The sequence below is a fragment of the Tachyglossus aculeatus genome, chromosome 16 (assembly GCF_015852505.1).
Source record: "Tachyglossus aculeatus isolate mTacAcu1 chromosome 16, mTacAcu1.pri, whole genome shotgun sequence".
NCBI lineage: Eukaryota > Metazoa > Chordata > Mammalia > Monotremata > Tachyglossidae > Tachyglossus > Tachyglossus aculeatus.
The window spans coordinates 4,687,499-4,702,581 of NC_052081.1; the positions used below are offsets into that span (position 1 = coordinate 4,687,499).

The 15,083-nt window shown below is 46.8% G+C and overlaps 1 protein-coding gene across 1 annotated transcript in view; it reads left to right on the forward strand.

The window, feature by feature from the left end:
* The first annotated feature begins 14,453 nt into the window (after nt 1-14,453).
* The window catches only part of RCSD1 (RCSD domain containing 1), a 39,684-nt gene continuing 39,054 nt past the window's right edge, over nt 14,454-15,083 (forward strand). The window contains exon 1 of the mRNA XM_038758231.1: nt 14,454-14,545. Coding sequence (XP_038614159.1) covers nt 14,540-14,545 — 6 coding nt within the window. The 5' untranslated portion in view covers nt 14,454-14,539. The remainder of the gene's footprint in view (nt 14,546-15,083) is intronic.

Consider the following 15,083-nt stretch of genomic DNA (forward strand, 5'->3'; position numbering starts at 1 on the left):
CTTAGACTGTGAGTCCGATATGTGCTCTGCACACGGTAAGTGCTCAATAAATACAACCGGATGAATGATTGAATGACTGAATGAACGTGGGACAGGGACTGTATCTCAGCGCTTAGAACAGTGCTTAACAAACAATACACTAAATAAATAATAAAAGCAAATAAATAGGTACCATGACTACTACTTAATTGAGCCCACTGTTGGGTAGGGACCATCTCTATATGTTGCCAACTTGTACTTCCCAAGCGCTTAGTACAGTGCTCTGCACACAGTAAGCGCTCAATAAATACGATTGAAGGAATGAATGAATGAATGAATGAATGAATGAATGAATTGTATAATTGACAGCCATATAGTCACATGCAAAGAGGAAGGGAAACAGAAGACCCCAACCCAATCGCCATTTTTTTTAATGGTGTTTGTTAAGCATTTACTATGCATCGAGCACTGTTCTAAGCGCTGGGGTATATACATATATACCTTTTATATATGTTTGTACATATTTATTACTCTATTTATTTTACTTGTACATATCTATTCTATTTATTTTATTTTGTTAGTATGTTTGGTTTTGTTCTCTGTCTCCCCTTTTAGACTGTGAGCCCACTGTTGGGTAGGGACTGTCTCTAGATGTTGCCAACTTGGACTTCCCAAGAGCTTAGTACAGTGCTCTGCACACAGTAAGCGCTCAATAAATACGATTGATTGATAGATTGGGGTAGATACAAGCTAATCAGGTTGGGCACAGTTCACGTCCAACACAGGGCTCACATTCTTAACCCCCATTTTTCAGTGATGTAATCGAAGCCCAGAGAAGAGACATGACTGGCCCAAGGTCACGTAGTAGAAAGGTGGCTGACCCGGGATGAGAACTCAGGTCCTTCTGACTCAGGCCCGGGCTCTGGCCACTAAGCCACACTGCTTCTCAGTATAGTACCCAGAGCCCAGACACGGACAATCAATCAATCAATTAATCAATCGTATTTATTAAGCGCTTACTGTGTGCAGAGCACTGTATGAACCGCTTGGGAAGTACAAGCTGGCAACATATAGAGACAGTCCCTACCCAACAGTGGGCTCGCAGTCTAGAAGGGGGAGACAGAGAACAAAACCCAACACACTAACAAAATAAAATAAATAGAATAGATAGGTACAAGTAAAATAAATAGAGTAATAAATATGTACAAACGTATATACATATATACTGACAGGACATAAAGCAGGACGCCCCCACTCCCCCGAACCCCAGCCACAGGCCCGGATGGTGAGTTTGTGGGTGTGTTCGAGTTACGGGGTGGGGCAGGGAGGTGGATTGACTCCTCAGGATAGGAGTCCATCACCTACAGGAGTTTATCGTCTATCTCATCTACCTATCTATCTCACCCACATCCTGCCTCTGGCCTGGAATGCCCTCCCTCCTCGTATCATCATCATCATCAATCATATTTATTGAGCGCTTACTATGTGCAGAGCACTGTACTAAGCGCTTGGGAAGTACAAATTGGCAACATACAGAGACAGTCCCTACCCAACAGTGGGCTCACAGTCTGTCGTATCCCACAGACAATTCCTCTCCCCCTTTCCAGAGACTTACTGAAGGCCCATCTCCTCCAGAGGCCTTCCCAGACTAAACCCCGCTTTTCCTCATCTCTCACTCCCTTAATTATAATAATAATAATAATAATGGCATTTATTAAGCGCTTACTATGTGCAAAGTACTGTTCTAAGTGCTGGGGAGGTTACAAGGTGATCAGGTTGTCCCACGGGGGGCTCACAGTCTTCATCCCCATTTTAGATGAGGTCACTGAGGCTCAAAGAAGTGAAGTGACTTGCCCAAGATCACACAGCAGACACGTGGCAGAGGCGGGATTAGAACCCATGACCTCTGACCCCCAAGCCCGTGCTCTTTCCACTGAGCCATGCTGCTTCTCTGTCACCTTCTTCTGTGTCACCCCGATTTGCTCCCTTTATTCGTCGCCCCCCACTCAGTCCCACAGCCCTTATCTCCTTATCCATAATTCGTTTATTTATTCCTCTAGACTGTGAGTTGGCTGTGGGCAGGGAATGCGTCTGTTCTATTGTTCTGCTGTCCTCTCCCAAGCGCTTAGTACAGTGCTCTGCACACAGTAAGCGCTCAATAAATCCGATTGATCGGTCGACTGACGAGGAGGTTTCTAAGCTCCAAAGTGGGTAACGTATATATGTATATATGTTTGTACATATTTATTACTCTATTTATTTATTTAACTTGTACATATCTATTCTATTTATTTTATTTTGTTAGTATGTTTGGTTTCGTTCTCTGTCTCCCCCCTTTTAGACTGTGAGCCCACTGTTGGGTAGGGACTGTATATGTTGCCAATTTGTACTTCCCAAGCGCTTAGTACAGTGCTCTGCACATAGTAAGCGCTCAATAAATATGATTGATGATAAAGTGATCCCAGGCTTGGGATTATGCGATGATTTGGGGCTGGTTTGGTGGGCTGAAGCCCTCTTCTGCATCTTCCTTACCACCGCCTTTTCTGTGTAGACAAACGCTCCTTCCAATCCCTATCAGGTTGGGATTGTTCAATTTATGACTCTGCGTGAGTGCGCGTGTGTGTGTGCCCACAATAATGATAATAATGGTATTTGTTAAGCGCTTACTAGGTGCCAAGCGCTGTTCTAAGCGCTGATGTGTGTGAGAGAGCAACAGAGATACCCAGAAACACGCAGAGAGCCGATGGGGAGATCAAAAGAAGCATCCAGGGCAGAGAGATTGTTGATGTGTGTGTGTGTGTGTGTGTGTGTGAACACAGCTGCAGAATTAAAACAAAAATGCTGAAAGTACAAAGTGTTCCAGTTGACCTCACTTCCTGTTGATAAACTCCCTGGAGAGGGTCGGGGGGTGAGCCGCAGGCCGGAGGCATCGCAGTGTGGGGGGAGAGAGGGGCTTCCGGCCCCCAGGCTGAGGATCATCGAACCCCGAGAATTGTCAGTCAATCAATCAATCAATCAATCAATCGTATTTATTGAGCGCTTCCTGTGTGCAGAGCACTGTACTACTTGCTTGGGAAGTCCAAGTTGGCAACATATAGAGACAGTCCCTACCCAACAGTGGTCTAAAAGGGGGAGACAGAGAACAAAACCAAGCATACTAACGAAATAAAATAAATAGAATAGATATGTACAAGTAAAATAAATAAATAGAGTAATGAATATGTCCAAACATATATACATATATGCAGGTGCTGCCGGGAAGGGAAGGAGGTAAGATGGAGGGGATGGAGAGGGGGAGAGGAAGGAAGGGGCTCAGTCTGGGAAGGCCTCCTGGAGGACTGTCAATCAATCAATCTATCAATCAATCGTATTTATTGAGCGCTTACTGTGTGCAGAGCACTGTACTAAGCGCTTGGGAAGTACAAGTTGGCAGCATCTAGAGACAGTCCCTACCCAACAGTGAGCTCATAGTCTAAAAGGGGGAGACAGAGAACAAAACCAAACATACTAACAAAATAAAATAAATAGAATAGATATGTACAAGTAAAATAAATAAATAAATAAATAAATGGAGTAATGAATATGTACAAACATCTGTACATATATACAGGTGCTGTGGGGAAGGGAAGGAGGTAAGATGGGGGGATGGAGAGGGGGAGAGGAAGGAAGGGGCTCAGTCTGGGAAGGCCTCCTGGAGGATTGTCAATCAATCAATCAATCAATCGTATTTATTGAGTGCTTACTGTGTGCAGAGCACTGTACTAAGCGCTTGGGAAGTCCAAGTTGGCAACATCTAGAGACAGTCCCTACCCAACAGTGGGCTCAGAGTCTAAAAGGGGGAGACAGAGAACAAAACCAAACATGCTAACAAAATAAAATAAATAGAATAGATACGTACAAGTAAAATAAATAAATAGAGTGGCAACATCTAGAGACAGTCCCTACCCAACAGTGGGCTCAGAGTCTAAAAGGGGGAGACAGAGAACAAAACCAAACGTACTAACAAAATAAAATAAATAGAATAAATACGTACAAGTAAAATAAATAAATAGAGTAATAATCGTATTTATTGAGCGCTTACTGTGTGCAGAGCACTGTACTAAGCGCTTGGGAAGTACAAGTCGGGTTGAGCCCACAAGACAGGATGCTACTGTCCGGCGCTAACGGTCCCGTTCCCCACGCTGACCCTTTCTGAACCATCATCCCCTGGTTTTCAGGATGGGCCCAATTCTTTGGCCCGCCCCCTCTGCCACCACCGCCCGGCCAACACCCACCCTGTCAGCCCCCACCGCTGCTGCCCCTGCTTTTTTTTAATGGTATTTAATCATAATAATTGTGGTATTTGCTCAGCGCTTCCTACGTGCCAGACACTGTACTAAGCGCTGGGGTGGATACAAGTTAATTGAGTTGGACGCAGTCGCTGTCCCACTTGGGGCTCGCAGTCTCCATCCCCATTTTGCAGATGAGGTCACTGAGAACCAGAGACGGGAAGTAACTTGTCCAAGGTCACACAGCAGACAAGGGGCCGAGGCGCAATCTGAACCCATGATAGAGGGAGGAGCAGCGTGGCTCAGTGGAAAGGGCACGGGCTTTGGAGTCGGAGGTCATGGGTTCGAATGCCGACCCCCCCACATGTCTGCTGTGTAGCGGCGTGGCTCAGTGGAAAAGAGCACGGGCTTTGGAGCTCTGCCAATTGTCAGTTGTGTGACTTTGGGCAAGTCACTTAACTTCTCTGAGCCTCAGTTACCTCATCTATAAAATGGGGATTAAGACTGTGAGCCCCACGTGGGACAACTTGATCACCTTGTAACCCCCCTCCAGCGCTTAGAACAGTGCTCTGCACATAGTAAGCGCCTAACAAATGCCATTATTATTATTACTATTATTATTATTATTATTATCTTCTAACTCTCAGGCCTGTGTTCTAACCACGAAGTATTTGTTAGGTGTTTACTATGTGTCAGGCACTCTACTAAGCGCTGGGGCAGATACAAAGTAATTGGATTGGACACACTCCCACAAGGGGCTCACAGCCTTAATCCCTACTTCACAGATGAGATCACTGAGGCACAGAGAAGTGAAGGGACCCGCCCAAGGTCCCAAAGCACACAAATGGCAGAGCTGGGATTAGAACCCAGGTCCTTCTGACCCCCCCAGGCCTGGGTTCTTCTCACAGGGCCACAGTGTATGGTTGGTTTTGTTCTCTGTCTCCCCCTTCTAGACTGTGAGCCCACTGTTGGGTAGGGACTGTCTCTATCTGTTGTCAGCTTGTACTTCCCAAGCGCTTAGTACAGTGCTCTGCACACAGTAAGCACTCAATAAATACGAGTGATTGATTGATTGATTGCTTAGATGGAGCAGACTTATCTCTGAGTTGATTTTCTTGTCTCTTCCCCGGCGCTTCGCAAATCACGTCTCCCTCTCTCTCCCGCCTCTTCTCATTTTTAGCCAAGTCTCTCGAGGATAAACTAGGCCCCCTAAAATAATAATAATAATAATAGTAATGACGGTAAACTCATCTCTCAGGGGAGGCAGCTACAACCAATAACGACATAATAAGCCCCCTCCTTCCTCTCCCCCTCATCCCCCTCTCCATCCCCCCCATCTTACCTCCTTCCCTTCCCCACAGCACCTGTACATATGTATATATGTTTGTACATATTTATTACTCTATCTATTTATTTTACTTGTACATATCTATTCTATTTATTTTATTTTGTTAATATGTTTGGTTTTTTTCTCTGTCTCCCCCTTCTAGACTGTGAGCCCACTGTTGGGTAGGGACTGTCTCTATATGTTGCCAACTTGTACTTCCCAAGCGCTTAGTACAGTGCTCTTCACACAGTAAGCACTCAATAAATACGATTGATTGATTGATTGATTGATTGATTGACATATTGAGCTTGGGGTATTGTGGGACTAGTGGGAATTTATACCTGTTTTGCAACCTTGGGGAGCTATTTACAATTCACAGAGATTAGAAACAGTTTAGAAACTTGGAGGCTTGTATCAGTTTGTTATGATATTTATTAAGTGCTCACCAACAATCAGTGGCATTTATTGAGCGCTTACTGTGTGCAGAGCACTGTGAGAAGGGCTTGGGAGAGAACAACGCAATAGAGTTTGTAGACGCTTCCCCTGTCATCATCAATCATATTTATTGAGCGCTTACTGTGTGCAGAGCACTGTACTAAGTGCTTGGGAAGTACAAGTTGACAACATATAGAGACAATCAATAAATCAATCAATCGTATTTATTGAGCGCTTACTATGTGCAGAGCACTGTACTAAGCGCTTAGCACTGTACTAATCCCTACCCAATAGTGGGCTCACAGTCTAAAGGCTCCTGTCCTCAGGGAGCTTCGCTTCTGGGGGCGTTGGCACAGTCTAACGGAAAGAGCCTGGAGCTGGGATTCAGGAAACCAGGGTTAATAATAATAATAATAATGATGCCATTTGTTAAGCACTTACTATGTGCAAAGCACTGTTCTAAGCGCTGGGGGGGGGATACAATGTGATCAAGTTGTCCCACGTGGGGCTCACAGTCTTAATCCCCATTTTTACAGATGAGGTAACTGAGGCTCAGAGAAGTTAAGTGACTTGCCCAAGGCCACACAGCAGACATGTGGCGGAGTGGGATTCGAACCCATGACCTCCGACTCCAAAGCCCGGGCTCTTTCCAATGAGCCACGCTGCTTCCCTAAAATACGACTGAATGAATGAATGAATGAATTCAGTTGTATTTATTGAGCGTTTACTGTGTATATTTCCACAATAAAGACAGACAATCCCTGTCCACACCAGCCTTACAGTCTAGAAGCGCTTAGAACAGTCAGCGCTTAGAACAGTGCTTTGCACATAGTAAGCGCTTAATAAATGCTATCATTATTATTATTATTATTATTATTATTAGAAGGATAATAATAACAATAATAATGGCATTTGTTAAGTTCTTACTATGTGCCAGGCACTGTTCTAAGCACTGAGGGTGTACAAGGTAATCAGGTTGTCCCACATGGGGCTCACAGTCTTAATTCCCATTTTACAGATGAGGGAACTGAGGCCCAGAGAAGTGAAGTGGCTTGCCCAAAGTCACACAGCTGACGAGTGGCGGAGCCGGGATTAGAACCCCTGACCTCTGACTCCCAAGTCCGGGCTCTTTCCACTGAGCCATGCTGCTTAAAAGTTGGGTTCCCAAAACCAAAGCGAAGTAGCATAACCCAGTGGCTAGAGCCCGGGCCTGGGCGTCAGAAGGTCCTGAGTTCTAATCCCGACTCCGCCACTTGTCTGCTGGGTGACCTTCGGCAAGTCACTTCACTTCTCTGGGCCTCATCTGCAAAATGGGGATTCAAAAACCTGTTGTCCCTCCTACGTAGCCCCTGAGCCCCATGTGGGACCTGATGATCTTGTACCTCCCCCAGATGCTTAGTACAGTGCTCTGCACACAGTATGCAAATACCGCAATTATTATTAGTCAGTCAGTGAGTCAATCATATTTACTGAGTGCTTACTGTTTGCAGAGCTCTGTACTAAGCGCTTGGGAGAGGACAATATAACAATAAACAGAAACATCCCCTTAACATCCACTTAACTTCTCTGAGCCTCAAGTTACCTCATCTGTAAAATGGGGATTAAGACTGTGAGCCCCCTGTGGGACAACCTGATTACCTTGTAACCTCCCCAGCGCTTAGAACAGTGCTTTGCACATAGTAAGCGCTTAATAAATCCCATGATTATTATTTAGTGAGCGCTTACTGTGTGCAGGGCACTGGACTAAGCACTTGGGAAGTCCAAGTTGGCAACATCGAGAGACGGTCCCTACCCAACAATGGGCTCACAGTCTAGAAGGGGGAGACAGACAACAAAACACAACATATTAACAAAATAAAATAAATAGAATAGCAAATATGTACAAGTAGAGTAAGAAATCTGTACAAAATGAAATATGCAAACTGAATGAACGTCCTCGAGACCAGTACCACCACACAGACATCCCCAGCGTGTCAGACCGCGCTGGGTTACAGAAACAGGAAACCGAGTAAGGGCTGAGTCCGTGTTTCATCATCATCATCAATCGTATTTATTGAGCGCTTACTATGTGCAGAGCACTGTACTAAGCGCTTGGGAAGTACAAATTGGCAACATATAGAGACAGTCCCTACCCAACAGTGGGCTCACAGTCTAAAAGGGGGAGACAAAACCAAACATACTATAAAATAAAATAGAATAGATATGTACAAGTAAAATAAATAAATAGAGTAATAAATATGTACAAACATATATACATATATACAGGTCAGGGGGGTCTCCGCCACTGCGCCCTGCCCGCCAGCCCCACCTCCCGCCCTCCCACCCTCCAGGGAGGGTGATGGCTTGTTCGGGCAGATGGGTCAGAAAGGCCTGCCGTGTGGCCTTAAGTGAGTTCTCTAACCTCTCCGGACCTCAGTTTCCTCATCCGGAAAGCGGGGATAAGATCCTCACTCTCCCTCCCTTTTTGACTTTGAGGTGGATACAGCTTGACACATAATAATAATAGTGATGGCATTTATTAAGCGATTGAATGAATGAAATGATCTGGGCCTCAGTTTCCTCTTCTGTAGAATGGGGATGCAATATCTGTTCCCCCTCTTACTATACTGAGGGCCCTGTGTGGGATGGGGACAGTACTGTATCTGTATCTACCCCAGCGCTCAGTACAGTGCTTGGCACACAGTAACACTTAACAAATTCCACAATCATTATTATTCGCTTCCGCTGACCCATTATTATTATTAATAATAAAAATAATAATACTCGTAATCATGCTATTTATTAGGCACTGTACTAATCGCTGAGGTGGATACAGCTTGACACATAATAATAATAACAATGATTGCATTTATTAAGTACTTACTTAACACAACAAATTCCACAATCATTATTATTCGCTTCCGCTGACCCATTATTATTAATAATAAAAATAATAATACTCGTAATCATGCTATTTATTAGGCACTGTACTAATCGCTGAGGTGGATACAGCTTGACACATAATAATAATAATGATGGCATTTATTAAGTACTTACTATGTGCCAAGCACTGTTCTAAGCACTGAGGGGGGGGATACAAGGTCATCAGGTTGTCCCACGTGGGGCTCACAGTCTTCATCCCCATTTTACAGATAAGGTAACTGAGGCCCAGAGAAATGAAGTGAGTCACCCAGCTGACAAGTGGCGGAGCCGGGATTTGAACCCGTGACCTCCGGCTCCAAAGCCCGGGCTCTTTCCGCTGAGCCACGCTGCTTCATAGTAAGCGCTTAACGAATGCCATCATTATTATCCAAGGAAATCGGGTCACTGTCCCACATGGGACTCACGGTCTCACTCCCCATTTTACAGACGATGTCACTGAGGCCAAGACTTTGAGCCTCTGGGTCTGTCTCTGGGTCTACCCAGGATTTAGCCCAGAGCTTGAACCCTAGAAAGTGCTTAATAAGTAGCCTGTTAGGAGGGGGTGACGGTGTTTGAGCGACCGTTTCCTTTGGGCAGACAACTTCCGCCCTCCTGTTTGTGCATTAAGAAGCCACAGCTGTGGCAGTTCCTTCTCGGCGCGGAGAGGCAAAGCGTTGGCTGACGCAAAGAAATGGGTGAGGGGTTGGGGGTCCGAACAGGGTGGGCTCAAACCAGCCTCATCTTTACAAGTTTCATTGGCTTCAGGGGAGCAGTGCGGCCTAGTGGAAAAAGCCACGGCTTGAGAGCCCTGGGTCTTGGGTTCCAATCCCGCCTCTGCTGCTTGCCTGCTGTGTGACCTAGGGCGAGTCAATCAAGCGCTTGGCACAGTGCTCTGCACACAGTAATAATAATGATGGCATTTATTAAGCATTTTTACTTTGAGAATTCTTGTTGTTGTTTTTGTTCGGTTTTTTTATGTGTAATAGGGTTTTTGCCCCTTTTTTTAAACCTTCCTTATTGTATATATGTCCCCCCCCAAAAAAATAAGCGCTTAGTACAGTGCTCTGCACATAGTAAGCGCTCAATAAATATGATTGATGATGATGATGTAAAGCACTGTTCTAAGCACAGTAGACCCTCAATAAATGCGATTGAATGAATGAAATGATCTGGGCCTCAGTTTCCTCTTCTGTAGAATGGGGATGCAATATCTGTTCCCCCTCCTACTATACTGAGGGCCCTGTGTGGGATGGGGACAGTACTGTATCTGTATCTACCCCAGCGCTCAGTACAGTGCTTGGCACACAGTAACACTTAACAAATTCCACAATCATTATTATTAGCTTCCGCTGACCCATTATTATTATTAATAATAAAAATAATAATACTCGTAATCATGCTATTTATTAGGCACTGTACTAATCGCTGAGGTGGATACAGCTTGACATATAATAATAATAATAATAATAATAATAATAATGGCATTTATTAAGTACTTACTATGTGCAAGGCACTGTTCTAAGCGCTGGGGGGGATACAAGGTGATCAGGTTGTCCCATGTGAGGCTCACAGCCTTCATCCCCATTTTACAGATAAGGTAACTGAGGCCCAGAGAAGTGAAGTGACTTGCCCAGAGTCACCCAGCTGACAAGTGGCGGAGCCGGCATTTGAACCCATGACCTCTGACTCCCAAGTCTGGGCTCTTTCCACTGAGCCACGCTGCTTAAGGGTTGGGTTTCCAAAACCAAAGGGAAGTAGCATAATCCAGTGGCTAGAGCCCGGGCCTGGGCATCAGAAGGTCCTGAGTTCTAATCCCGACTCTGCCACTTGTCTGCTGGGTGAGCCACGCTGTGTCATAGTAAGCGCTTAACAAATACCATCATTATTATCCAAGGAAATCGTGTCCCTGTCCCACATGGGACTCACAGCCTCACTCCCCATTTTACAGATGATGTCACTGAGGCAAAGGGAAGTGAAGTGACTTGCCTAAGGTCACGCAGCAGACGAGTGGCAGGGCCGGGATTAGAATCCATGCCTCCCAATTGTGTGTTCGATCCATTATGCCATGCTGCTTCTCACTATGCCACGTTCCTTCTCAATGCTAAAACAATGTTTTGCACAGAGTAGGCGTATCATAAATGCTACTGACTGACTAATAGCTTCCACCACTAACTAACCACGAAGAGGCCACATCAGCATCATGAACCGTATTTACTGAGCAGTCACTGTGTGCAGAGCACTGTACTAAACAATACAACCAAGCGCTTAGAACAGTGCTTGGCACATAGTAAGCGCTTCATAAATGCATTCATTCAATCGTAATTACTGAGCGCTTCCTGTGTGCAGAGCACTGGGCTAAGCGCTTGGGAAGTACAAGTTACAACAAATGCCATCATTATTATTGTTCTCCGGGCCTCAGTTCCCTCATCTGTAAAATGGGGATGATGTCTGTGAGCCCCACGTGGGACAACCTGATTTCTTTGTATTACTTTTTTATTTTATTTATTGTGAAGCAGCGTGGCTCAGTGGAAAGAGCCCGGGCTTTGGAGTCAGACGTCATGGGTTCGAATCCCGGCTCCACCACATGTCTGCTGTGGGACCTTTGGCAAGTCACTTAACTTCTCAGAGCCTCAGTTTCCTCATCTGTAAAATGGGGATGAAGACTGTGAGCCCCCCGTGGGACAACCTGATCACCCTGTATCCCCCCCAGCGCTTAGAACAGTGCCTTGCACTTAGTAAGCACTTAACAAATGCCATCATTATTATTAACCAAGCTGTCAGACACATTCCCCTCCCACGACGAGCTGACAGTCTGGAGAATGGATTGAGCAGTCGGTGCTCAGCTTCTTGCATTCATTCATTCATTTAATCGTATTTATTGAGCGCTTACTGTGGGCAGAGCACTGTACTAAGCGTGGGGAGAGTAGGCTAGAACAATAAACAGACGTAGCAGCGTGGCTCAATGGAAAGAGCCCGGGCTTCGGAGTCGGAGGTCAGGGGTTCAAATCCTAGCTCCACCACTTGTCAGCTGTGTGACTTTGGGCAAGTCATTTAACTTCTCTGGGCCTCAGTTACCTCATCTGTAAAATGGGGATTAGGACTGTGAGCCCCTTGGGACAACCTGATCACTTTGTAACCTCCCCGGCGCTTAGAACAGTGCTTTGCACGTAGTAAGTGCTTAATAAATGCCATCATTCCCTGCCCACAACGAGTTTACAGTCTAGAGGATGCAGGTGACAAGAACCGCTCTGCTCACTGACACGTCATGCGCAGAAATCCCGGTTCATTGTAATGATTATTACTGCGGCATTTGTTAAGAGCTTACTATGAGCCAGGCACTGTGCTAAGCGCTGGGGTAGGTACAAGATAATAGGGGTTGGACACGGTCCCTGTCCCACGTGGGGCATAAAGTCTTAATCCCCATTTTAGAGATGAGGGAACTGGGGACCAGAGAAGTGAAGAGATTTGCCCAAGGTCACACAGCAGGCAAGTGGCAGGGCCGGGATTAGAACCCAGGTGTTTCTGACTCTCAGGCCAGGGCTCTACCCACTAGGCCTCACTGCTTCTCTCCGTTGCAGCTTCTTCGCCCCACGACCCAGGCAGGGCTCAAAGCAGAAGAAACCAGAGAGGTCACCCTTCCAGCCACAGCTGGAAGAGTTGTGAGGTTCATTCTTTCATTCAGTCGTCTTTATTGAGCACTTACTGTGTGCGAAGCGCTGTGCTAAACACTTGGGAGAGTACAATATAACATTATAACAAACACATTCCCTGCCCACAACAAGCTTACAGTCTAGAGGGGGAGACAAACATTGATAGAAGTAAATAAATTACAGATGTGGACATTTTCCATTTATGCAATGGGAATGAAGAAAAGATATTTAGGTGGGCTGACTGGTGTGGCTGAAAATCTCTCCAAAATCCAGAGTTTAGTACAGTGCTCTGCGTTCAGTAAGCACTCAGTAAATACCACTGATGGATTGATTGACAAAAAAACAACATCAATCGGGGTGGAGAAGAGAAAGATTAACCTTGGCCCAAGCTTGGGAACCTTTTTCTGAAGTCCCCTTTGGGGAAGCTGGAGCGTCAAAGAGAAAGAAAGGAAGGGGGTAGGGGGAGAGAGCGGGGAAATAAAGAGACCAAGACAGACAGGGAGATGCAGAGATACAGAGACAAAGACAGGGAGGAGAGCAAGGAAGAGAGACAGAGGGATATAGAGACAAAGTCAGAGAGAGACCAAGACAGACAGGGAGACGGAGAGAGATTGAGAGACAGACACAAAGACAGAGGGAAGGAGAGCAAGGAAGAGAAAGACAGAGGGAGAGAGAGACAAAGGCAAAGAGAGGCCAAGACAGACAGGGAGATGCAGAGATACAGAGACAAAGATAGGGAGGAGAGCAAGGAAGAGAGACAGAGGGATATAGAGACAAAGTCAGAGAGAGACCAAGACAGACAGGGAGACAGAGAGAGATTGAGAGACAGAGACAAAGACAGAGGGAAGGAGAGCAAGGAAGAGAAAGACAGAGGGAGAGAGAGACAAGGCAAAGAGAGACCAAGACCGGCAAGGAGACAGAGAAATAGGGAGACAAAAAGAGAAGGAGAGCAAGAAAGAGAAAGACAGAGGGAAATGGAGACAAAGACAGAGACCAAGACCAACAGGAAGCCAAAGAGAGAGACAGAGACAATGAGAGATGGAGGGAGAGCAAGGAAGAGACTCACAGAGTGAGGGGGAGACAGAGAGACAAAAAGAGAGAAACAGAGGAGATGAGAAAGTCAGAGAATTGGAGAAACAAAGACCCTGAGAGACTGACTGAAAGATAAAGAGAGACAGAGGGAGATGAAGTAGTGAGGAGAGAGATGGAGAGACAGACACATTCATGGGCTTCCAGAAACTGGGAGTGGGAGGTGTAGGGAAATGGGGAGAGGATTGCAAGGCCTGACTCTCTCAATCCGGTCCCGTAGGCACCCCCCGTGAAGCCTCTGCCCCCGTCTCCCTCCCGCCAGGACCCGTGGAGAAGTCCAGCACAGTATCAACCCCGCGGCCTGTCAGAGTCTCTGACAGAGTCTCTGTCCGTCGGCCTAGCAAACCAGCCACGGATGGATGGGTGTGAAGAAGGAGAGAGGGTAAGGAAGGACAAAAGGAAGAGAGAAGGGCTGGGAGACAGGGAAAGAGAAGACCGAGTCCAGCTGAGGAGGCGACAAGTAGGATCAGGAGAGGTGGGAGAGGGGCAAGAGGCAACGGGATGGACGGGGAAGAGGGGACGGTGGGGGACACTGTGACCATACAGTTGAGCAGATTGGTGGCGTTTCCTGCTCTCACTCTCTCTCTCTCTCGAGCCCCACGCTCTGGGAGGGACAGTGTCTGTTTAGATTTGTGTCTAAATTTAAACCCTGATTGCCTCCCTCTCCTCCTCCTCCTCTCCCCACCCTCTCTTCCTCCCTCCCTCCCTCCTTCCTGTTCACCGTGTGGGCCACCACTCTCTCAGTCTGAGAGCTGACTGGATACTTTACACTTGAGAGCGGCCGGCGCTGGACAGAAACTTCTCCCCCGGGCAGGACGGAAGGAGGAGGAAGGGGTCCGGCCGATTGGGATCCCTCCGCGGACGCCCCCCGCCTTTTCCCACCTGAAGTTATGGAGGTACAGAGATGAGGCGGTGGAGGGGAAGGGGCGAGAGGGGCTGCTTGCGGGTCACTTCAGGGGGCACAGGGATGGGGACAGGTCAACCCTTTGGCTGGCCCGGCCTGGGCCTAGAGTCCTCTCCCTTTGAGGGTCGGTGGTATTTACGGGGCTGCCCCCCGTTTGGTGGTATTTTTGGGGCGCTTCGTGTGCCCAGAGCCCAGGGGCTACAGGGTTTTAATGGCTTGGAAACGTCGACGAGGGTTCGGTCGGAAGATCGTGGCGGCTTTCAAAGAGGCAGAAATGAGAATGCGGAAACGGGCCCAGAGCAGAAAATAATACTACCAACAACTGTGGTATTTGTTAGGCGCGTACTATGTGCCAGGCACTGTAGTAAGCGCTGGGGTGAACCCGAGCAAATCAGACTGGACACAGTCCCTGTCCCTCATGGGCTCGCAGTCTCAACCCACGTTTTTCATTTGAGGTAACTGTGGCCCAGAGAAGTGAAGTGACTTACCCAAGGTCCCACCGCAGACAAGTGGCGGAGCCGGGATTAGAA